The sequence below is a fragment of the Rhineura floridana genome, chromosome 1 (genome assembly GCF_030035675.1).
Source record: "Rhineura floridana isolate rRhiFlo1 chromosome 1, rRhiFlo1.hap2, whole genome shotgun sequence".
NCBI lineage: Eukaryota > Metazoa > Chordata > Lepidosauria > Squamata > Rhineuridae > Rhineura > Rhineura floridana.
The window spans coordinates 73,165,424-73,190,986 of NC_084480.1; the positions used below are offsets into that span (position 1 = coordinate 73,165,424).

The window sequence follows — 25,563 nt, forward strand, 5'->3', positions numbered from 1 at the left end:
TTATAGGCGCCTTCCAGCTCTGCTGTTCTATGATTCTATTGTTGTATGCAGGGCTGGCTCCAGGCATGCCGGGGGCCCTTGGGCATCAGCTTGCCTTGGGCTCCGGCATGTGTGCATGCACATGCACACACACACATGGCCCCCACCTGCCTGTCTGCTGTCTTTTACCATTGCCCTTAACAAAGATGGCGGCTGGGGTCTCCCTAAGGGGATGACACCTCCACCGCCATCTTTGTTGATGGCACACGTGCGTGCTATGCCCACGCATCTCTGCCATCAACCAAGATGGCGGAAGGAGCTTCAGTACCTTAGGGAAACCACGGCCGCCATCTTCGTTAAGGGCAATGTTAAAAGACAGGTAGGTGGGGGGGCATGGGGGGTCACGGATCATGGAAGGGGAGCAGAGGGGCGGCTGAGGGCCCCCCTATAGCTCCAGGGGCTGTCGGGCCAGTGCCCCACCTGGCTGCCCTTTAGAACCGGCCCTGATTCTATGATCCACTGAAATCAATAGATTTAAATCCATTAATTTCTACTCTGTGACTTAGATATCACCCTATTTTTCCCCTTTGCTTGTGGTGTACACTTGGAATATTAGTACATGTTTATATTGATGTGTGCAACTGTGTGTGTATTTAAATGTCAGCAAAAGGGTACAGTGCACCTAGTGTATACAACTGCAAAGGAACACCATTGCCTCTCTGATCCATTAATAAACTCTCAAATTAGGCATAAAGTCAGATTGATTGCCTGTCTCTATATCCAAATCAAAATCTTTATTGTTCTGGCAAAGGCCATAATCAGTCATACAAAAGTACAATAAAACGCAGAACACCAGACATGCCTCAGCTGGAAGATTCCTCATCAAAGGATGACCTGGAGCCCCTACTACTTAGCAAAGCCTAGAACCAAACTACATCTGGGGATGAGGAAGATTTGGGACTCTCTGAGAGACAGGCATGAGGCCATCCGTTTAGCAAAAGAATTCAGCCTCAGAAGCTGAAACTAAACAGACCCTGAGCCCACGTGAGTAACACTGCCTTGCACGGCAAGTAAAAACCTGTCCAAGGAGAAATGCCAGATTTCAGGGAAAGGAGTTGAGGTCTCTTCACAATTAAGATTCTTTTCATACAGAGGTCTCCTTAGATACCAGCTGATGGAATTCAGCAGGGCTGGTGCCAAAGGGTGGCCAGGTCGGACCCTGGCAGAGGGCCCTGTGGCACACAGGGGCCCCTGAAGGGGCCCTTGTTAGGATGGGGGAGTAGCACTCCCCTACTGCAGATCACAGGGAGGGAGCTGCCTGCTTGCCTACCCGCTCGCTCACCAGCCTGCCTGCACCCACCCCTCCGCCCCCTGGCCGCTCAACGTTCCTAACCAAAACTAAAAAAATCCTGGCAGCCAGTCAGTCAAGGTTACAGAAATCCCCATGCAGCACAACCTGATCCCGGGGCTGCAGTTAGTGCAGAATGCTGTGGAATGATTGCTGACATGAATGAGACCCTATCAGCAAATATCTCTGCTCTGAAAACTGCACTGGTTGCTGATTTGCTACCAGGCCAAGTTCAAGGTGTGCTTTTGTTGCACCCTAGGTGCAAGAGAAGTTAGCTCAGGGAGAGGAGTCAGATGAGGATGAGGTCCCTGGGAGTGTTGAAGGAAGGGGGAGCACAGTCAGCCTGCAGACTCCCTCTGCCAGCCCCTCCATCGATGCAGTTCCTGTTCCGCCTGCAAGCCTGAGCCTTTGGGAAGCGACCCCTCGCACGCGCCAACCACACCCCCGCCAGAATCCCCACCTGGCACTTCAAATGCTTCCCTGCCAACAAGCTTCCTGCTCCCTGAAGTCAAGCCGTCACCTAGCGAAGCCCCGCTGTCAGATGGGCCGTCGGAGGCTCACCCCACCTCACCTCGTGCAACATGGTATGAGAAAAGGGACCTTGAGAGGGTGGAACATTGGAGGAGCCATCGTTTACAGGATAAGACCTTCCCTACTTAAGCAGGTGCCCGCCCAGGCTTCAGTGCTGATTCATCTCTCCTCACATGCTGCACAGACTGTTTAGGTAGCTTAGCTAGGGAAAGTAGTGACCTAGAGTAGACAGGTTTATGAAGCGCACTGCTTTGGATGTAACCATCATGCTAATAAAAAGACAATTAAATCAAGCCTCGCCTCCGTATCGTGTCTCGGGCTCTGGGCAGGACAGCTTTTCATGTTACAGGTTCCACATAGTACTTTTTCTGCTCTTGTAAGAAATCTTGAAAGAAGCCCTCCTTGGATCCCCAAGTTTTTAATAACTTTCGCCCAATTTCGAATTTACCATTCTTGGGCAAGGTCAATGAGCGAGTGGTGGCCAATCAGTTGTCGACACACTTGGATGAAACGGATTACTTAGATCCATACCAATCGGGCTTCAGGACTGGTCACGGAACTGAAACAGCCTTGGTCGCTCTGGTAGATGATATGAGGAGGGCATTAGATAGGGCAGAATTTACCTTCCTTGTCCTCCTCGATCTCTCAGCGGCTTTTGATACTGTCGACCACAGTATCCTTTTATATCGCCTAGAGGGATTGGGAATAGGAGGCACTGTATTACGGTGGTTCCGCTCCTTTCTCTCTGATAGGTACCAACAGGTGGCATTGGGGGAGGAGGTTTCAGACCCTTGGCCTCTCAATTGTGGTGTGCCACAGGGTTCTATCCTCTCTCCCATGCTATTTAACATCTATATGAAGCCGCTGGGGGCAATCATCAGGAGATTTGGGCTGCAGTGTCACCAATATGCGGATGACACTCAGCTCTATCTCTCATTTAAATCTTCACCAGAGTTGGCTGTGGAGACCGTGTCCAAGTGCCTGGAGTCCGTGAGTGGATGGATGGGAAGGAATAGGCTGAAACTGAACCCCGACAAGACCGAGGTACTGCTCGTGGGGGACAAGAGAAGGTTGGGAACCGTTGACCTGAAGTTCAATGGGGTGAGTTTACCCCTAAAGGACCAGGTCCGCAGCCTCGGGGTTGTACTTGATTCCAAGCTGTCCATGGAGGCTCAGATTTCGGCTGTGAGCCGGACAGCTTGGTACCAACTACACCTTATACGTAGGCTGCAACCCTACCTTCCTGTTCATCAGCTCCCACTGGTAGTACATGCCCTGGTCACCTCTCGATTAGATTACTGTAATGCGCTCTACGTGGGGTTACCCTTGAAAACGGTCCGGAAACTACAACTTATTCAAAATGCGGCGGCTCGATTACTCACAAACAGTCGTCGCCGGGACCACATCACGCCAGTGTTGTTCGATCTACACTGGCTTCCAGTTGTTTTCCGGGCCCAATTCAAGGTGTTGGTTTTAACCTTTAAATCCCTACACGGTCTCGGCCCAGTTTATCTAAAGGAGCGCCTACAACGCCACCAATCATGCCGCCTGACAAGATCGGCCACACAAGGCCTTCTCTCAGTCCCGCCAACCAAAGCAGCTAGGTTGGCGGGCACTAGAGAGAAGGCCTTTTCAGTGGTGGCCCCCACCCTCTGGAACTCCCTCCCACAAGATCTTCGGCACATCTCTTCCCTGAATATGTTCCGCAAGGCCTTAAAGACCTGGCTTTTTCAGCAGGCTTTCGGGACTTCTGGGGAGGCTTAATATTCTTCTGTTTTAAATGCCTCCTATTATGTATTGTTTGCTCTTATAATTTATATATTTCACTGTATTTTTATATTGTATTCTGCCATATTTATTGTATGTACGTCGCCTAGAGTGGCCATTGGCCAGATAGGCGACACATAAATTAAATTTATTTATTATTATTATTATTAAATCAGTCCTTTAGTATGGTGGTACCTATGCTTTGGAACTCCCTGCCTATTTACATTAGGCAGGCGCCTTCATGGTACTCATTTTGGCACCTGCTAAAAACACTTTTGTTTAGGCAAGCCTACCCAGGCATGTAGAAGCTATTATGTTTTTTATTGCTTTCTAACTCATTGTTGGTTTTATTATTTTGAATGTTTTTAAATACCTGTCTTTAACTGTTTTGTCAATAACTTTATTGTTGTTTTTTTTACAATAAAGCAGTATAAATGTTGTAAATAAAATACTGTAAATAAATTTCAGAGTCACTGTGGTCCTTGGGTCTCTTTCCTCTTTTGTACCAAATCAGGTCATTTGGTACCATCTAGCTCAGTACTGATGACATGGACTAGCATTGGCTGTCCAGGATTCCAGGCAATAGTCTCTTCTGGAGATTGAATGTTGGGCCTTTGCATGCAAAGCACGTGCCGTACCACTGAGCTACAACCCTGTTTAAAAATGTATTTTTTAAAGTCGTTCTTTCCAATTCACTAACAAATGCACAGCATACTAGGGCAGATCCACACCATGCATTTAAAGCAACAGTCAACATACATTTGAAGCACATGAATCCCATCACAGAATCCTGGGAACTGTCATTTGTTAAGATTGGTGGGAATTACAACTGTGAGGAAGAAACCTCACTTCCCAGGATTCTTTGGGTGAAATCATGTATTTAAATGTTAGTTGTATGTGTTTTAAATGTATTGTGTGGATCTGCATTACTTCATAAAGTTTCCCTGTATGTCAATTGTTTTAATTTAATTTTAAAATGGAAATAAACCACAAAGTTTACTGGGTGACCATGGACTATGCACCATCTCTCAGCCTAATCTGCCTCTCAGGGTGAAAACAACAGAGGGGGACCATGAACAACCCAAGGAAGAAGGGCACACTTAAAATGTAGAGGAAATAATAATTTACAACAGTAGTGTGAAATCAGATACATATCAAGACATAGCACGAAGAAATTATACAGGCACAAGAGTGTCTGTATACTATAGTCAGCATGGATTTTTTGCATTCCGCAACATTAAATTGAAAATACCGCCCACATGCCATTCTGATGCTTCCCATAAGCTCATTTCAAAACAAAACCATACAAAACTTATAGTCCTGAACTCAGAAATGCTTGCTTAACAACCCTCTAAAATTTCATGGCAATAAACAAAACAGTCAGAGAGAATTGAGAGTTCAAAGTGTAAAAAGAGAGAAAAAAACCCAGATCCCTTTTGGACTTTTTTCTCTGAGAGTTCTCATAATCTGTTGAAATTCATTAAAAATCAGACATGTTCACAGAGTACCTGTAATCCTAATACTGACCTTGCCCCCTACTCTGACCTTCATCTTCTGCAGTTTAAAAGTTTTAAAAATGCCTGGCTGATTTTTAATTAAATTAAGACATTTTGCATTGAACTGAATGTAAGAACCAACTGTCAAGTGTTCAAAAAGCCAGACTCCCAGCTGCTTGGCTTGGCTAATCAGGGAGCCACACCCACATCAGACCTTTATTTCAGGTGAGACAGTAATGGCTTCCCCCAAAGAATACTGGGAAGCGTAGTTTGTGAAGGTTGCTGAGAGGAGATGCCTATTCCACTGGGAGAGCTCCAGTGGCCAGACTGATTAAATAGTCAGCCACTTTGATTGAAGGTCTGTGAGGGGAACAGGCCGTTTCCTAGCAACTCTCAGCCCCTTCACTAATTACACTTCCCAGGATTCTTTGAGAGAAGCCATGACTGTCCAAAGTGAAATAAAGGTCTGGTGTGGATGTAGCCAGGGACAGCTTTAGTTTAAATTTGGATGGGAGGCTACAAGTGCCTGCTGTAGAATAAAAAGGTGGGGGGAACCCTGAAAAAAGAATGGTACTGTTCACAATGTTTTCCTTTTAGAAAGGAAAGGGGCTTCTGTTCTGCCCAGTGCCCACCCATCCATCCAATCTCCTCCCCTCCCCCTTCCTCCCTCCCACTCCCATTCCTGCCTCTCCCCTAGGTCAGTTTCACCTATCCTAAGCATGATTGCACAGGGGTAAATCCCACTGAACTCAAAAAGCATGCAAATAATCAAACCTGCCCTGCCCTCCTCCTGTCTCCTATCCCCTCCCTCTTGCCCCTTCCATCACCCTTCCTTCACCCCTCCCTTCTTCCCCATCCCCTTCCAATCCCCTCCTTCCCCCTCCTCTTCCTCCCCCTCCCCTCCCCTCCATCCTCCCCCTTCTCGTCCCTTTCCCCCATGGTCAGTTTTACCTATCCTAAGTATGATTGTACAGGAGTAAATCCCATTGAACTCAATAAGCTTGCAAATGATTAAGCCTGCTCTCTCCTCCTCCTCCCTCCCATCATCTCCCTTTTGCCCCTTCCCTCCCCCTTTCTTTACCCCTTCCTCCTCCCCTTCCAATCCCCTCCTTTCCCCTTCCCCTCCTTTTGCTCCCCTCTTCCCCCTTCCTCCTTCTCTCTATGCTCCCCTCCCCCTCCTTCTCCCTCATGGTCAATCCTAGCCAGGATTGCACAAGAGTAAATCCCACTGAACTCAATAAGCATCTAAATGAACGGACCTGCCTTTCCACTCCTTCCCTTCTCCTCTCCCTTCCTCCCCTCTCCTCTTCCTTTTTCCTCCTCCCCTGCCCACTCCAGCCCTCCCTCCCCATGGTCAGATTTAAGAACAGCACCTCTGATTTATCAAAGTTGATTTGTAAACCTGCCAACCCATATTCCTTGATTATATCTATTAGCTTGGGAATTGCCTGAACAGGATAAGTAACCATAACAGCTATGTCATCTGGAAATAAGTTTAGCAAATGAGTGCTGCCTTTTACACACAAACTCTCAATAGTACCCTCATCTCTCAGCAAATGCCCCAAAAGGCTTTCTCTTTTTGAGTTTGTCTCCCTGATCACATTAAAACAGAAGTGCTTTTTTTCCTAGTGTTCCTACAGTTAAGTAATGCAGCTTAAGGTATGGCCAACAAATCTACTGTAAACTACACAGAGCATGGCCTGCTTCACTGTTCCTTCCTCAGGGTAGTCAGGGAATGGGCCATGGGGGCACAAGAAAGATTTAAAAACTCTCATCTATTCGACAGCTACCAACTTTGGTTTTTCTCTCTTCTTCTCCCTGCTTGAAGCAAGAGCCGCAGCAACTTTAATCCTTCACTTACCGTCCTTACTGGATTGAAGCAAATATTGGTGCCTAGATCTCTGCCTAGCTCTACTGCCTTCTCTGAGTGTTAAGGCAGTTGCCATGGTTGCAGCTAGGCCTGGATTCCACCAAGCAGCCTGAGAGGGAGGGGAAAGATTGCTGACTTCTGCTCGGTTCCAAACCCCTATGGAAGGCTCCCTCTTCATATATTTTATGAGACAAAAGTGACAAGAAGAGAATGGAAAGCAGGAGGCACTGGATAATGTATGGGAGAAGGGGGGTTGATCTTCAAGTATATCATTCTTTCAAATACTTTGTTTATTATTTATAACTATATCCCACTGTCATGTCCCTGTATTTTAATATCTGTAAATATGGTAAGTGTGGGTTTATTCAGTGATATATGATAAGTGACTGAGTGAGAGGAGGGAGTACATGGGCTAGAATGCTGGAGAATGCTGTATGATGATTGGCTGAGAGTTTGAGTGGCTGAAGGTATAAATAAGAGGATGACAGTTGGTTCAGGATTCTGTTTTTGTGGGGGAGTTGTTGGTGGTTGGTTTGAAGTGTGGATTGGAGTTGGTTGTGGGTTGGATTATATTTGGCTGGTATTTAGGCAGAATATATATGACTGGAAACATAAAGAGTGACACTATATGAAACCATACACTTGTTGAACATTCCTAAAGTAATCTTGTTATTTCCTGGTGTTATCAAATAAATACTTTTATTGGTTTACCAAAAGCCTGATCCTTGCCTGGGGATACACAGACCAGAAGGGAGGGCAGGGTAATTACCAAGGCTGGAGGGAAATTGTATCAAATAAATGTTGGCAATGGTAAAGGGAGATATTGTAACATTGTCAAGTATCCAGAGCAACCCAGGATTGTATGCTTTATAGACAAAGATACAAGGGGGTTGTGGACAGCAAGGGCACTCAGACACAAAGTAACAAGCCATAGGGAGACTAAGGCTAAGTCTCTAGCAGTATTGTTTATAGGGAGTGACTGGAGGTGCTGCCTAGCAGTGGGATCTTGTGAGATCTGTGCTAGAGTGAGCTAAAGAAAAATAAAAAGTGTGATTCTGCCTGCTGGTAGCCACGGGTGGGAGTATCACAGGTGGTGAAAGTGGGAGGAACATTACAGGCCCGCCCCTAAAATCTCAGGTTTGGGGATGCTTCTGACCTGGCAACCATATCTCCACCTGTGGAGAGTGACTGTATTCTATCCCACCCACCTTCCCCCACCCCCAGCCATCAACATGGTAGTTAAGATTGTGCTCTAATTCTGCAGTCGCCATCTTTAAAATGAATATAAATATAAACCTCAAGGCCTTAACATCCTGCCTATTTATTTTTGTTTGTTTCTCATCCCTCAACCTCTCCATTGTATGACAATTTATTTATCTTTGTTGTGTTTATGCATTTATTTTTATTTTGAGTATATACCGCTTAATTACAATAATCTTTAAGTGATATATAATAATACAGTGAAACTAAAAATGAATTAAAACTGTGAAATCAGAATTCAATTAAAATGCCTGCTGGAATAAAAAAAAAAAAAGACTTCCGCTTACATCCTACCTTTTCTCCAAGGAGCTCAAGGAGCATACGCCCTCTCCATCCTATCCTCACAACAACCCTGTGAGGTAGGTTAGCCTCAGAGATAGTGTGACTGACCTCAAAGTCACTCAGCGGGTTTTATGGCCAGTCTTGGTCTCCCAGGTCCTAGTCCAACAGCCTGATTAAGATTTATGGAGAACCTGAAAGCTTGTGCTCATTATTTTATGACATTGTGATTGGTCTTGATAAAAATATTGTCATTTAAAAATGACTTCTGTAATGAAGACTAACGATGGTGACAATGAAATGGTCCTCTACACTTTTTCGTTTCTCTACGTTAGAAGGACGCGAACTGACACAATGAACCACGCCCTCTCAAACCAGGCTCTCAAACGTCTCACTCGTGTCACATGACTCGCCACGGAGACTACCATACTTCAATACAGTGGAGTTTGCTTCCGGTGATAGCCGGAAGTGAAATCTGGGGCGTCTGAGGGCGCAGCGCTGGGGACTTCCTTGTTGCTGTCACTACTTAGCGTTTCTCGGCTGTCCTCTCCTCGCTGACTGATGCATCCGCGGCGCCCCGAGGGCTTTGACGGCCTGGGCTACAGGGACGGCCGAGAGGAGCCGGGGGGCTTCGCGGCCAAGTCGGACCTCGGTCACTGGGTCAGGACCCCGCCTGACATCCCTGGCAGTCGCAACCTCCACTGGGGGGAGAAGACCCCGCAGTTTGCGACAGGAACCCCATTGGAGACGTCTGGGTTCAATGAGGACTCTTACGCAGGAGGCGTTGGCGCCAGCTCCGGTATGCAAGGGGGGGGAATAGCTAGTATCGGTTAGGCAGAGCCTCTGCCCCATGCCAGCAGAAAGCGTCAGGGGTGGAAGAGTCCGGCATCTGCTTTGTGTCCCTGAGATGCGTCGCTTCTAGTCTTCCCTCCCACACTCGGACGCTTAATTGCCTTTGCTTGTAAGACTGCGATCGCGAAGGCCAGTAGAAACATTTCCATAATTCTGGACGTTCCTATACTTCCCGTTTTTGTTGGCATGTTGTAGAAACATGCTTCACCCCAGAATTCCTTTGTTTCTGAGAAATTTAGTCTGGAACAGGTTAATGATCTTTGGGTACTGACTGTGCTGAGAATGCTGGAGCGCAGGTGGGATACTTCCTAACATGATGAATCCCAGACATGCTCAAGGTAGTTCAAGGAATCTTTTCTCTTTCTCCTTACCCTCACTTTTGGTTCGTATGTAGGTATGGAGTTATTAAAAAAATCAATGTGAGTTCTGGAACAAAAGTCGGGTAACCTGCTGTTCACTAATGCCTTAGGATGTTGTCCAATCCACTCCCTGTACAAATTTTTGTGAGCTAGTCTTTCTAGAAGCATTTTTCTCTTGAGTGGTATGTGTTTATTTTACTTGTAGTTAGACACTCTTCATTGTAGAACTAGCTTGGAACTTAGGAAAACGTTAGTAGTCTAGAGCAATATATTGGACCAAGCTAGATGGTGATGTTTAAGTTAGTTTGAAAAAGCTCCATATATTTAAACATTGGTTGATGCGTGTGATCTTGGCTGGGCTGGTTCCAAGTTATTGGGGCTGTTGGTAGTATGCTGATGGGGGGATGGGAAGCCTCAGCCGCCCTCGATCAGAAGGGGTAGTGGCTGCTTCTTACATCTATATCTCAATCCCCCCGGTGCTACTCAGAGCAGCAGTTAATCCGCTTACTTACATGTACTCTTCCTCTGGGTGGTACAAGTGTGGATTGGTCCCATCTGTGGTTGGTCTACTGTGGGCCCAGTTTTTTCTGATACTCAGCCTTGCAGGAGAGTGCCAATAAGGCGGAGGAGGAGGTAGGCACTCTGCTGTCTCTGCATGCTTTCTCATGTGTGTCTGTCTCAGCAGTATGGCACAAAGGACTGGTCAAGTGATAGTTGTAAGAAGTGTCCATTGGTACTTCTGATTGTTTTCATGGCCTCTTTTTCTCTGGGAAGCTCTACCAACCTGTCTGTGCACTGAGAGTTTCCTTTGAAGCTCTTCTCTGGGTGCTCCTGACATCTAAAACAAGGCAGGAGGTAGTATTTTGGGTTGCGTTCCCCCCCCCCTTGAAATTCTCTCCCGAACAAGACTCACTAGGTATAATAAATTCAACATGTCACTTTGGGCTTTCTCTAGAGAGACCGAGCAGGTGAGAGGATGAAGCAGCTGCTTCTTGCACAAATGGCTGACTGTTTTTTCTCTGCCACTGTGGTTGGGATTGGGTCCACCAGCCCCAATTCTTCTTGCTGGGCCATAGAAGGTGAATGAGTGGGCAGAGGCAGCTATTGCTCTTTCTTTTTTCTGGACAGTGCAGCAAAGCCCTGGGCTCCTACTGGGAGGAAGAATGGGATATAAATCAAATAATAAATAAATAAAGCCCAATCCTCCCTGTTGCACTATCCAGAGGAGGAGAGCAAGCAAGAAGAGGCAGCAGATAGCTCTCATGCACTCCCTGGGCAGCCCCACTGGCTATAGTTCTCTCCATGTTGCCATCCTGAAGGTAGAATAAGTGTGCTCTCCTCTTGGACACTTCAGTAGACCCAGTCCTTACCTTTGCGCCTCCCAGGGTGAGATGGCAGTTGAGAAGGTGAAAGCAGCAGTGGCTAATCCTTGCAACCACCAATCATCCACTTCCATGGGCATGCCAGCAGTAACTGCCTTATGGTACCTGCTCACTGAGGCTGTGCACCCACCATACCTTTAAAGCACATTCAGAGCACACTTTTCTCCCAAAGACTCTTGGGAACTGTAGTTTATTCCTCAGAGAGCTACAGTTCCTAGCACCCTTTACAAAGTACAGTTCCCAGGATCCATTGGGGGAAGGGAAATGTGCTTTGAATGTGCTTCAAAAGCAGACTGAATCTGAATAGGATGGGAACAATTTGGGGTTGCTGCAAAAAACACAGAGCAGGAAGAGGGGCATAGAGCAGCCCCCCTCAATAGGGTCCAAACCTCCTGGGGCTGCTGCATATCAGCACAGTAAGTCAGCATCTTGTACTTGTGGTCCCGGCAGCTGTCCAGCAGTGCTGACCCTATGATGCCGGCCCTATTTATATATCTCTGTTCTCCACCTAGCTTGTAGCAGCATAAATGGGAGTAGGTTAGACTGAGGAAATGTGAGTGGCCCAAGGTCACCCAGTAAGTATCATTGCTCAGTAAGGGTGGTTATTAGGCAAGTGTTTGTTCCACTTTTGTTATTGACTGGAACAAAATATATATCAGATATGTATGAGGAATATAAGGCAATTCGATACTGATTTATCATATTTGTAAATATCCATGCATGTATTTTTGCATTTACCAAGATAATGCAAATTCTACGAGTTCTTCTGCCTATGCTTTACTGTATAGTATTAAAACTATCAATTGATAAGATCAGTTGGAAGAGTTCTTAATTTTTGTTTGTTGCAAAGTAAACATTGGTGGTATCTGTCTCTTTCAGAGCAGTTGAATAGGTTTGCAGGCTTCGGGATTGGCCTAGCAAGGTAAGATCACTATTTTGTAATGGATAATGCTGTTAAAAATGCAAAAGCACTTTTCCTGACTCCATATCACTGTATGTATGTTAAGTCAGCATATGTAGCCAAAGGTTTTAATTTTGTTATAAAGCCTAAGGAGAATGCTAGAGTTTGCTAGCACCTTTCACAAATGTCTTTATTAAAATATTTTAATACTTTCCAAAGTGGTTTTCAAGCCAGTAACAAAAACTACAAAAGCAACATCAACAAGATCCAATAATCAAACTGAATAGCCATAGAAAGTCAAACAGCCTAAAGGTAACCTTTCAGAAAAGGTCTTCTAGCTCTTATAAAAAGAAAGAGGAGGGGTAGCTGTCCTAATCTGTACTGATAGAAGGTTCTATAACTTCACACTGACTTATAAAAGCTCTACTTTGAGCTATCAATATTTACACTTATAAATTTAGCAAAGCCTGCAGACTTGTTCATGTCAGGCATGCAGGCTTATAAAGGAGATGAGGAGAGTACTTGCGGTATGAGGGTTTCAGTAAGGCTTTAAAGGTTAAAACCAGTGCCTTGAATTGGGCACAGAATCAACTTGGCAGCCTAATCCACAAAAGCTTATGCAATAATAAACTAGTCTTTAAGGTGCTACAAGTCTTAGTTCAAAACTGGAGGAAGCTCATCTTCCCCCAAAGAAGCATTAACAATCATGGCCAAAAGACTGCTTAGCTACAGTCAATAGGCTTTAACCAGCAAAAGTAGTCAGGGGTCCAGCTTACAACCTGTTGTTTTTGCAACCCTGAGTATTCTGTCAACATCCTCGAGGAGATCAAAATGATACAAGCAATTGTGACTTGCAGTTGATTCTGATGCTTCCAGTTTAGATTCCAGCCTAATGACCATGTACAAGTCAGACCAAAATTTGAGCAATTTTATCCGTAAAGAATCTAGCAAAGGCACTGCAATGAGCAGCTGTTGGTTAACTCTCCAGGGACTCTGTTGAGAGTCTGTTAAACCATAATGTAATCTGGAAAAACTAAATTGGCACAATTTTGCTGATGCAATAGAGGGTGAGAAAAAGAAATTCTTTGCTGCCATCACCACTACCTCATAGACCTGCAAATGGGCTTTATGGCATACTCAGACATATTGGCATATGTTTTCTGCCACAGACTCTCAAGTTGGCTACACATATGCTTCACCTCAATAAACGTAGGAGACATATGAAGCACAGGGACAGGAAGTTATAGTGTTATATAAAGTGTATTTCTTTGGTAATTTAGCTTTAAGTAGAGCCAGAATGTTGAATAGCAGGAATATACAAACAGGAACAGTATTGTTCATTTGAAACATAGTTACAAAAGATCCTTTACATTAGTCCCATAGAACTGGGCCACAGAATCCTCTGGGATGCCTTTTCATTGTATGAAGATTTTTCGATATTTAGCCTGGCAAACAGCACTAAAACTCCTACAATTACCTTTTTGGTCTACTTCTGTTGTGGCTGTTTTAGCTGCTGCTCTTTGAAGATTCCATGATTACCATAAGGGGAGAGTAGCTCCTCCCCCCTGAAGTGTGCTACCTAGCAACCAGGGTTAGGAAGCACCAAATGTTTTGATCTCTGCTAGTCAGGCTATTGCCGCAGCTGGGCGATCCATGGGTCTTGTTTCTTCTCAGGGGCAGGGGTGACTGATGAAGCTTCGACAACAGATCATAATGTAAATGTCTGCTCTCCAAGCCATAAATGTTGGCTGCCGATTTGTTCATTTTCTGTTTATAATGGTTTGCATAGCTCTTATGTCACATGGTCAGAATCTTCTCTAGGGCTGAACTCAAGCAATGTTTATCTGTCAGATTTGGGATTTGCATAGTAAATATAGTGAAAGCTTTGCTCTACTCTTTGGCTTTTGTACTGTCAGGCTAACTAAATGTTATAGTGGCAGACCCATGTGTTAGAAAGTGTGCTGCTTGATGCTCAAGTGATAGCAGTGGCAAGGCATGCTTTTTATGAGCTTCAACTGTTGAACTGATGCCTTCCCTCAGATAAGGATTTGGCTGCCACCATCCAAGCACTGATAACTTCCTGTTGAGATTATTGCAGTATGCTTCATATAGGCGATATGCTTCAAAATGAATTGAAAACTTCATGTAATACAGAATTCTGCAGCTTGACTGTTGATAAGAACTGATTATATAGAGAGCTCTAACTCAGTTGCATTTGCTTCTAGACCCAATTAAAGATGTTGGTGATTATTTCTAACGCTGAGTCCATCATATCTTGGAAACTCAAAAAAGTTGTGTTCTGTCCTTTACCCAAAACATCTCTACACAGTAGGAGAAAAGCCATTCCCATTCGTGTCACACACTGTGGAATCCATTGCCAAGGAAGCCTATCTAACCAGTTCTCTGTTTTCCACCAGCTTGCAACAGCTTTATTTCAGAAAGCTTTTGCTGATGTTAAGTAGAATTGTATAGCCCTGTTGTTCTGTGTTGTTGTTCATATTGTTGCTATTGTTTCCCCCCTGCTTATTATATTCAGACACATACATTTCTATTTCTGGATTTATTAATAGGATACTTTAAATGAATTTTTATACTGTTTAGATTTCTGTTATTTTAGCCTTGTATGACTTTTGTATCAAAGTTATGTCATTTACTAAAGAAAAAATACTATTATCTTATGTGCCATCTATATTCACTTTTTGGCATGTGTTGAATAACTTCCTCTTTCAACAAGGCTTCTAAGTAGAGATTTTTATCCTAGTTAGTATCTGTATTAGATTTGAAATAGTTTTTATAGATGTAGTGATTTTTATACATACAATTGTTTTATGTATGTTTTTATTGTATTGTGAAATCACTTCATAGGAAATTATTGATAAATGAAAAAGGTGATGATGATGATACATTTGAGAAACTTTTATATTTAAAATAATGTTTTTTCCAAAGTTTGTTTACAGAGAATGTGCTGGCTCATCCTTGCATTGTTCTGCGTCGACAGTGCCAGGTAAATTGTTTTGAGTTGCTGACTCAGATTTGTCTGTTTGCCTCACTTAGACTGTAGTCCTAAACATATGTTCCTGGGAGTCAGCCCCATTGAACACTAATGGGACTTACTTCCAAGTAAACATGGATAGGATTGTGCTGGGTTGTATCCAGTTAAGTTCTACTCACAGCAAACCTGTTGAAATGAATGTACCTACATTAGTCATGTCTATTAATTTCAGTGGGTCTATTCTGAGTAGCATTAATATTGGATACAACCCATTGAATTTTAATATTACCTAAATTACTGGATTTGATTAGTTAGTCCAGGGTGGCTAACCTGTGGCCCTCGAAATATCATTGACTCCAGCTCCTACCAGCACCAGGCAGCAAGGTTAATGGTCAGGGATAATGGGAGTCGTAGTCCAACATCATTTGGAGGACTGCAGGTTACTCTCTCCTGGGTTAGATATTTTAACTTAAATGTGATATGTGGATAGTACTTCACTGATTGTATTTTAGTGATCCTGTAAACATTCAAGAAAACCATCAATATAGTGTTGGCCAACCGTGGTGTCAATTTTAATGTATGGATATACAGGTACAAATTTTTGTAATTATAAAACTTATTTATTTTTACAGGTTAATTATCATGCCAAGAATTACCATCTCACTCCATTTACAATCATCAATATTATGTATAGCATCAATAAGGCCCAGGTAGGTATTTGGTGAAACTACAGACATTTTTCTTACATAAAATGTATGTAGTTTAAAATTAGGTGTCTAAAGAAGAGTTTAAAAAATCTATCAGTTATGCAGTACTTTTTAAATCAGATGTTTTTTCCAGCTGCCCCGTATAAATATATGGTAGATAATATAAATATGCATAGCTGTTACTTTATAGAAATATTAATCATAGCAGTACATCAAATACTAAGTTGGACTGTCTAGATATTTTCTTCAAACTGTCATTTTGAATTTCAGGGGCCCAGAGCTCTTTGGAAAGGAATGGGGAGCACGTTCATTGTTCAAGGCATAACCCTTGGAGCAGAAGGAATCATCAGTGAATTTACACCCTTGCCAAGGTATTCTCACTTTTCTCTCATGTTAAATAAAATCAATATTTGGTACTATGTCCCTGGGATTGTCTCAAAAGCTGTTTGCATCCGTTTTAATAAAGTGTCATTGGGTGGCATTGCACTCAGGTCCTGCTTGCGGGCTCCCAATAGGCATCTGGTTGGCCATTGTGAGAACAAGATGCTGGGCCTTTGACCTGATCCAGCAGCTTTCTTCTTATGTATTTAATGTCATGCAAGCAGATTTACTTTCACACAACAGACTTCTCACTTCCCTCTGCAATCCCCTAGCACCTCATATCTGCTCAAAGAGGTATCTGCTCCAACCCTGTGGGGCAAACTTTAGGGGCAGATGGTTCTGCCAACTGTATGTGTTCTGCTGCTGGACGGATAGCAGCGAATTTCATGTGCTGTATGTCGGCACTCTCTTGCATGTGTGTGAACACTGTCTGGTCATAGTCACTGACATATGAGCAGAGCAATATCTGCCGTACCCAAACATTGCTTATGTATTGGCTGCTAAATGGCAGTATACTGTATATGCCAAAATATAATGTGTTAGAAGCAGTGGGCAGAGGTGGGTAAGACATGAGATGCCAAACAAGGAATATGTTAAATAAATCCAAAACATGAAATATAGCATGTTTTTGCTATACTGTACCACATACTGAAAGGCTAAGGGGGAAATAATCCACCAGTCATTTTAGACCTGACCAATGTTAATGGAGTGATTACTGTGACTCTTGCATTAGTAGAACTGTGAAGTGGAAACTACTTAGTTCTCTGCTTTGTGCCAAAAGTGTGGTATTGCAATTCTGTTTCAAGACTTATTTTTCCAATCATGTTTAAGAGTTGGACTAATCCTATCACAGCAGATCTGAATGACCAGAGGTGATTATAGCTTATACTGAGGAATAGCAGTGGAACAATAGCAGAACTAGATTGCAAAATTATAGAAGATATTATTGAAAACAGATGTAAAGAGCAACAAAGAAAGTGAGCATGATGACATGAATGAGATAAACAGCCAAGAGGCCATGGGCCACGTTTGCCATTAGTAAATATGGGCCTGTAAGAAGTTGAGGCTTGAAGATCCCCAAAATTAGACATGGCTAGGATTGCACTGTAAACTAATCTGTGTACCTCTTTAAGAAACTGGATATATTTATGGTGGGATGTAATTGTGTAAACAGTAATTGAGTCTTACTGTGAATTAGAACTGTTCTTTAATACATGCCCTCTAATTTTTGAAGTTAAATACACCCCAGAGTATCAGATTCTGTACAGCTTGTCTCAGAATGAAAACAATATGACCTTGAGTAGCTGATGCCATTGCTTAGAAGTCTTTCTGTTGGCCAGTGTTTCTTCCAGTTAAGTTGAGCTGTTTCAGCTGTCCAGTAGATCGGAGCTGATTATTCTATATGTCATTCAAAGTATAAGCTTGTTACCTTGGCAGTGGCATTTTGAAATCGAGTGGTGATAGAGAGAAGTTAAAAGTAAAGTATCTTTTGTCTTTTCACCAAAGTAGAGATCTAAGTCTGACGCACTCAGTTTTGCTGTTGAAATAACTGAAATTCCTAATGGAAATTGACAATTCAAGCTATGTAAAGTATTTGAGAGTGTGATCTTTGCTGTGACCTCAAGGAATATAAATTAAAGCAATATTTTATTTACGTCTTAATCATAGCCAATTTTCAGTAACTAGTTAATAAAGGAAGACTCCATGAAATACCATTTATTGAAAAATGGATTAAGATGAGGCAATGCAAGAAAAACAATGCATTTTTAATTCTGATAGCTATGAGACACACAATCATTACTCTGGTACTTAATTTACTATATTAGGTCTAAATGAATCCTCAGTAGGAAGTTATAACACTCTTCAAAAAGGCATAATTGCTTTTTACCACCAACAGGTAATAAAATATCATTGCAGAATTGCATTCAAACCATTTTCTTCTTCACCCCAATCACAGCTGCCCAATTAGTTATGAAGAATTACTATTTTTGTTTTTTAGACTGTACCTGGTGCTAATACTGAGAGCATGTTAAGTTCTATAAAATCTGTATTAATAGCTTTGATTGTTTCGATAGTATTCAAAACAACTTTAAAAATGAATGTTATAGTACACAATAATTTTAACTTTAGTGAAGTTCTGTGGCATTTCAAGGTACACCAGAAGAAGCACAGAAACAGGGTCTTTTGATCTCTTCCTCTGCTGGGAAACATTCTGCACATGCAATGGTATTTCCATATGTAATGTACTCCCTGACATTGAAATGTATAGCATTGTTCATGCAGAGCTTCATAGACACTTATGCCCCTGCAGCTCTGCTGTAGATTATGAACAGTATCCAACCTTGCACAAGAAGACTTCCCCTTTTTCTCCCCCCCAGTACCCTCTGGAACAGATTTGGGGGTACATGGGAGGCTGTGGGGGAATAAGGAGAAGTCTGTTCTCTGTTGGATGTTGCCCATTGTGTAAGTGCTTTTGCTATAAGATATAAAGGAGTGACTGGTGTATATCCCTAGAGTTTCTGTTAGTAATCATTGGTTGTAAATTACTACTTTAATTTTTCAGAGAGCTTTCATATAAGTGGAGCCCCAGGCAAATAGGAGGACATCTTATGCTGAAAGGGTATGTACAGGTGATAAACTTAGTCCTCATTTTTATTATGGAAGGATGTTTTGTCTTCAAATGGCCTCCTCCTGGGGTGAAGGGTGGGATACAAATCAAATAATAAATAAATAAATAAATCATACTACTTGAAAAAAGAACCAAAAGTGACTTGATAGTTCAAATATGCAAAATAAAAGATTGGTGAGAAACATAGCAGGAACATTTTTGGCAATCTGAAATATGTCAATTTCAAATTGAGTTAGATTTCTGGACTCTCGGGTCATCTGATCTTTATATATGGAAATCTTGTATTTCCATCTTGCTCTGGGGAGTACATCTCAGTAAATTGCTGTGTTGATGTCCACAGCTGAGACCTTTGGAAATGAACTCTGATTTCTGTAGGATTTCCACTAATTAATTTGAGCAGGAATATCATGCACAGGCAACAGTTTTGAAGGATATAGTCCATTTAGATCTGATTAATGTGCACATTGAGAAGTAATGCCATAAGAATATGTAACTACTAAATTAGATGTGGGTGGATATTTTACTAGGAGGATTTTAGCTGTGAAATGCCCAAGAAACACCTTCCTGCCTAATCCAAATCATTTAAGTCTAAGCCAGTTTAATTCAAACAGGGCTAAATTGGCTTAAAACAAAACCTCAGTATAGCTGGATTGTTGACTGGGTTTTTTGTTTGACACTGTAGCAAAACATAGATGTCATTATCTAGTTTTACTTTCTTTTCCCCCTCCTCTAGGCTGACTTGTGTGATAGCAATGCCTTTTTATTCAGCAAGTTTGATTGAAACTGTACAAGTAAGTTTAATGATTTCTGTCTGCTATCAGGTAACATTACTTGGGGTATTGGAGCTGAAATTATCCTAGTATCATTTGGTATAATGTTTTGTATTCTGTCTTTATTTGCATTGTCTCTGGAGGAGGAGAGATTCTGCTTTTCTAAAACTATTAGATACGCAGCAGTACCAAGTTTCTTAGTACTAGTCATGTTTAAATTCCTGGGAAAGAATTCCTACCTCTCAAGAACTGATTTCAGTTAATTTCTTTAGATGGTTGTAATCGCATCTAAAAAGTGATTTTTGTATATATAGAAACAGGATTTAATGTACTTAATCATCAAAAATACATAAAACAATATAAAATATACATTAAAAATACCATTATAATCAAATGTTGGAAACAGGTTGACCTAATTTTTTCCAAAATAAAAGTAGTTTTAAAAGCTATACATAATAAAATTACAGTAAAATAAATACATGTCAAAATTACATGTCTTGTCTAAACAAGTTTTTAGCAGGTGCCAAAAACCATAAGGTGAAGGCACCTGCCTAATCTCAATGGGCAGGGAATGGCATGTGTACTTAAACAGGAGAAAAAGCCTCTTAATCTGTTGAACTACCTTTTGAGAGTAATTGAGCTTGCATGTTTCATTGATCAATGGATTTAATTCCTATTTTACTGCTTTTCCGTTTGTGCCATTCCAAGCCACTTGGTGGCGCACTAGTCACTTCAAAGTATTTTGCAGTTTTGAGATTTGAAGCATAGTAGGTACAGGATAAAATGGAGCCATATACAAAAATGCTTTGGCTCATATCTATGTTCTATTAAACCAATTATTTTATAGCAGCATTTATACAGGAAATTAGTCCGTCATGTGTGTCTTCATGCTCCCAAAATATCCTTGGAAGTTTTCTTCTGCATATTTTGAAAAAATCACCTTCCATGTTAATTGGCCTGTCAAAGAGAATTTGACATTAAAATTCAAAACTTGTATATGCTTATTTCTTTCTGACTGGGGTTCTCTTAAGTGAGGAACAACAACAAAATGAGAATGAAAATATATCTCCTACTCAGCACTGTGAAATGGCTCTTGGTATCATGAGAAATGCTTATGATTATAATCAGAGCCTAGAAACCAAGAACTGTGCAACTTGTTCGAAATGCTCAAGGGAACTTTATCTTTTCTGCAGCCCCCTATGTCATATGGAAAATTTCTCTTTGTTTTAAAAATGGCCCACCATGTGGCTCAATGGAGTGCTGATGGGGGAATGCCCATAGCCTCTTTAGATGCGTGGAACTAGTTACACAGTTCTTGAGATCTTTGACTATGGATTTTTATTAATATTGACAAATTTCTGCCTATGTTTTATACAACATGGTAGAGTTCAGGAGTGGCCACCTAATAGCCGGCCACCTCTTGCCCCCAACCTATGGCAAGTTGGAGGAATTTGTTCATTGCCTTTTAGGTATTCCTCCCATTTAGAAATGAAGGGTCATCCCAGAAGCCACTGGGGTAATCTCTCATTTCTCATGTGCCACGTTCTTTTTTCTGAGAGTCTGTCATCAGTTCAACCTGTTTTGTGGGCAAAATTGGTGGGGGTGGGGGCTCCAGTCTTTGGACAGCTTGATTGGAAAGAGTCTGGCCTTTACTCGAGAGGTATAATTAACTCTCTTTTTATTACTAAAATCTGCATTATGAGTTTTGACATGATTTTTTCTCCTGGGATATTGCCAGTAGTTATTAAACTGAAATCCCACTCTTTTTTATCTAGCATATGGCTCCCAGGATATCTAGAAAACTTGAAGGGCCAGACCTCCTTAGCTTCGCCAATACAACCATGCCTTATGCCTTCAGATAATACTCTGGGTCTTACTCTTAGGAGGAAAAGAGGGCTAACATAATGTTGGGTATTACATAAGCATCGTTGTCCAGCGTATTAATATTTAGGATAGTTTTACCAATCACATCAGTGCAGAATAAAAAATATGATGTTACAGTGGTCTCACTATTAAATGTATTTTGGCTCCTGTCTCACTCAGTGGTTTGATTTGATTTTGATTTGATTTTAATATTTCTACCCCACCTTTCGGCCAAAAGGCCCTCAAGGCGGCTTACAAAAGAGCACCAACATAAAGATACACTAATAAAACATCAGTAATACATCAATAAAACAATACAAACAATACAATTTGCAATACATTTCAAGATTGTCACAAACTACCTCCCACCTCCACCTGGTTGTTTATACAAGGTGGAATTCACTGCCTTCAGCACATACGAGTCATCTGTGCTTCACCAGAGTTATCTAGAAACAAAGTAATTACGTAGCATTTCAAATCTGACACAAGAAATCCTTGCTTCCTCTTCAAGGCTATATAAGGAAACTAGTGGGTAGAAGCCAACGCCCCATTGCCCAAACTGAAAGTGACGTATTTTAGAGGCAAAGCATCAACTTAGGGGAGAACCTCTTCCACCCACTACTTTCCTTTGCCACTTAGCACAGAGATTATTGGAAATTGTTTTTAATTTACTAGCAAATCTAAGGTTTCCCAGAGAACATTTATTGAAACTTTATCCAATGAACTAAATCAATTGGAATCTAGTTTGCTGTGTTTGGAATATGCATCCACTCTGTTTTTAACAGAGGCTATTTACACATAAATAGAATTTGGGTGGTATTCAGTTAATGTGTATCATCAGCGCAAGAATTTCCACTTGCAGAGCAGGACTTCCCTCCTCTCTTCCCTCTTCATGTGCCCTGTGCCCTCCCCAAATCTATTTCGGAGGGTTTGGGAGAACCTCTAGAACAGATTTAGGTGGTGCAGGCTAAGGAAAGGGGAAGCCCTGCTGAGGAACCGGAAATCCTTGCCCTGATGGGATCGTGACTTAGCTCCGTGTGGAATACAACCCATTCTGTTTAATACAATATTTTTTTTGTTGATGAAGAATATGGATGACTCGTCATGAATATGCACCAGAGACAATGAATTGCAGCTTCTGTATAGTGTATATAAACAGTTGCTGATTGAATCCACAGTGTAGAGTGGGAGAGCAGGAATTACATCAACAAATGAAATGAGTTAAAAATTGCCACAGATTTTATTTCACCTTACACAGCGTTTGGTTTGCCATAAAGGAAGGTTCCAGCTCTCTGACAGCTTATTTGTGGAACAAGAAAGTCACAGCTGTCCAGCTGTGCTGTAGAAATGCCAGCCAGCTCTCCTTTTGCCACCCCACTTAAAAAGGCACAATAGGGAGGTGTGTAAAGTATTATTTTTAAGTTTGGTTGCACTTGGAAACTTTTTAATTAACTTGAAAGGGTTTCTGGCGTTTAATTGCAAGTTTGAATGTGGATTATGATCCTATTGCGGAAAGCTGCTTATACAGAATTTGTTTAAATGAGTAGAGTAATATTTATTTATTTATTTATTTATTTATTGCAACAATCACAAAATCTGGCCATTTATTCACTAGAAATACTGTGGTTTGTTTTTTACAGAGTGAAATCATTCGGGATAATCCTGGAATTTTGGATTGTCTGAAAGAGGGCATAGGCAGAGTAATGGGCTTTGGAGTGCCCCATAGCAAACGGCTGCTCCCTCTTCTTGCACTGACCTTTCCAACGGTTTTACATGGAGTTCTTCATTATATAATCAGTTCCATAGTACAAAAGTTAGTCCTTCTCCTTTTAAAGAAAGAGAATTCCCCCAGCCTTCCATCTGAAAACTCAAGTTCTGTGCAAAGCATGTTGGATGCTTATTTTCCAGAACTGATTGCTAGCTTTGCTGCCAGCCTTTGTGCTGATGTCATGCTTTACCCACTGGAGACAGTTTTGCATCGCCTGCATATTCAAGGGACACGCACCATCATTGACAATACGGACCTTGGGTATGAAGTCCTCCCCATCAATTCTCAGTATGAAGGAATGAGAGACTGTGTCAATACCATAAAGCGTGAAGAAGGAATACTGGGATTTTACAAAGGGTTTGGAGCTGTAGTTGTACAGTATACATTACATGTGGCTGTATTGCAGTTCACTAAAATTATTTACTCCACACTGCTTCAGAATGTTTCTTAAAAGCAAGTAGATGTAGCCACTCCAAAGTCCACATATTCAGAAAATAGGTAGGCAAGTAAAATCTAAAAGATTAGAATCTACAGTAATGGTTTTCTTCTTGCCACCTAGAATTTTCCTTTGTAAATAGACATATGTTCTCTCATGTCCTTGACACAATGCTTAATCAGAGAGAAAAATGAAACATGAAAGTCGATACAGGCCAGAGCTTTTAAATACTGAAATGTAAATAAAGTATAAAATCTTTCGTAAATCTGTATTGCTGTGTAGAGTGTGCTTTTCAGATTATTGCTAGAACTTGGACAAAACTCTGTTGGCAATTTCTCATGCATAAACTCAATTTGAAATGGATGGTAGCTATGCAAGAACAAGCTGTGCTCTTGTTCTTAAAGTCTTGCCTCTTCTCCAAGGGGCTTCACTGAAGATTGTGACTTTGCTTCTATCTGTAGCTGTATTTTGACTATATTTGAATGCTCTCCAATGAACTTTCACAACTCTACTGAAGGGTTTTACCATGTTGTTGTAACAAGGATGAAAGTCCTAATTTTGAAAAGAACATTGCTATGGTTAAGAATGTGAATATAAAAGTGATTGCTATTCCTGTTTTCCACATTAGATTTTTGTTGATTTACAAGTACGACAAATATTTCTTAACATTTTTCTGAAGAAAGATATGTGATACTCCAAAAAACTAAACTCAGAATTGCTAGGGCAGCATGAATGATACCCTTTAAATGAACTTGCTCTGCTTGATCACTGAGAACTGTCTAGCTACAGATGATTCCACAATTCAGTGAATTTAGAAGGCTAAAAACTTATGAAACTTTAAATGTGTACATATATCCCAAGAGATGTTTTATTTATTTTTGTACATGTGTACAATCATGGGCCTTAATTAGAGCTTATTTTCAAATTCTGCTCAAAAGTATGAAAGAAAAATGCTGGCTTTTTAACATTTCTCATTCTTTCCTTTCCCATTCCCCAGACTGAAATTATTTTCAAAGAAACTTGGCTGAATCCAGTGGTCTCTCTATCGAGCAGTCTGTACTATCTCCATTTATGACTGCAGCCTTTAAATCTTTGCTTAATTGTTCTTCTGGAATAGGTGGTTGTATAGCAGCCCTCTATTGCCCATCAAGATCACATAACACCGAACTTATTTTGTTTCCTTAAGAAAATGCCAAGATTTGGCTTTGTAAAAACTAATTCTGATCATTAAATGTCTTATTTTGCTTCTATTACCAGGCTTGATGTAATGGAAGTATTTAGAAAGATGTTTCCAATGCACTAGAATGCTAGAAAAAGGTTTTGAAAAGTTACTGCTTCTCTTTTGACTTGATATTTGTGTGAATCTAGTAAATTAATGTGCAAATTCAGGCTATGTATAAATGTTCTTATTTAATGAAGAGAAGTTGTTACATACACATTGAACTATTCTACATGAAATCACCAATGGAAAAAAGGAACAGTTTGTTTTGCTCACTGTTAGCAAACTCTGTGGGCAATGTTTAAACTGAAGATATAGGAGAACTTCAGCTGTGCTGTATCTGGACAGTTTGGCAGAATAAGGCAGATATTACAAACAAATTACTTAAGAGGAAATTAAGGGGGGCAGAATTGGCTTTTAAATGTATGTTGTAGATGTAATATCATGCTTTTGAAAAGATCTTCAATACTTTTAAAGGATGATTACTCAAAATAAAACCTTAAAACAGTACTGTGATGGCCAATGGGCCTGATAACATAAGAAATTTATTTCACCAAACATCCAGTGTGGATGTAAATAGAAACTAATACTAATAACATTTTGGCGTATCAGAAAAGTTTGCAGTTTGTCTGCATTGTTCTTAAACTGCAGTGTGCAGAATTGGATGCAGTACTCAAGAAGAGGCTTAACCAGTGCTGAATAGAGGGAGCTAGTACTTCACACGGTTTAGAAACTACTTCTGTTAATGCAGCCTAACATACTGTTTGCCTTTTT

At 41.3% G+C, this 25,563-nt stretch overlaps 2 protein-coding genes across 3 annotated transcripts in view; one reads left to right on the top strand and one right to left on the bottom strand.

Annotated features, from left to right (window-relative positions):
- The window catches only part of TMEM232 (transmembrane protein 232), a 129,595-nt gene extending 120,682 nt beyond the window's left edge, over positions 1–8,913 (bottom strand). The window contains exon 1 of one of the 2 annotated variants that reach the window (XM_061623796.1): positions 8,642–8,913. The gene's annotated coding sequence lies outside the window, so the exon portion shown is untranslated. Of the gene's footprint in view, positions 1–8,545 lie in introns of both variants that reach the window. The other variant, XM_061623791.1, reaches the window with a different exon arrangement.
- A 27-nt stretch (positions 8,914–8,940) lies between these two features.
- SLC25A46 (solute carrier family 25 member 46) lies at positions 8,941–23,839 on the top strand. Its single transcript, XM_061623806.1, has 8 exons — positions 8,941–9,329; positions 12,003–12,045; positions 14,971–15,028; positions 15,649–15,726; positions 15,994–16,094; positions 18,668–18,724; positions 19,467–19,524; positions 23,007–23,839. The coding sequence occupies exons 1-8, from the start codon at positions 9,092–9,094 to the stop codon at positions 23,583–23,585; spliced, it is 1,212 nt and encodes a 403-aa protein (XP_061479790.1). The 5' UTR covers positions 8,941–9,091; the 3' UTR covers positions 23,586–23,839.
- The last annotated feature ends 1,724 nt before the right edge of the window (positions 23,840–25,563 follow it).

What these genes read in the sequence shown, in the direction of transcription:
- SLC25A46 (XM_061623806.1), top strand. Translation starts at nt 9,092, where the DNA reads ATGCATCCGCGGCGCCCCGAGGGCTTTGACGGCCTGGGCTACAGGGAC. An exon ending in AGGCGTTGGCGCCAGCTCCG is followed by an intron (nt 9,330 to 12,002) that starts GTATGCAAGGGG and finishes TGTCTCTTTCAG; the next exon opens with AGCAGTTGAATAGGTTTGCA. An exon ending in ATAGCATCAATAAGGCCCAG is followed by an intron (nt 15,727 to 15,993) that starts GTAGGTATTTGG and finishes TTTGAATTTCAG; the next exon opens with GGGCCCAGAGCTCTTTGGAA.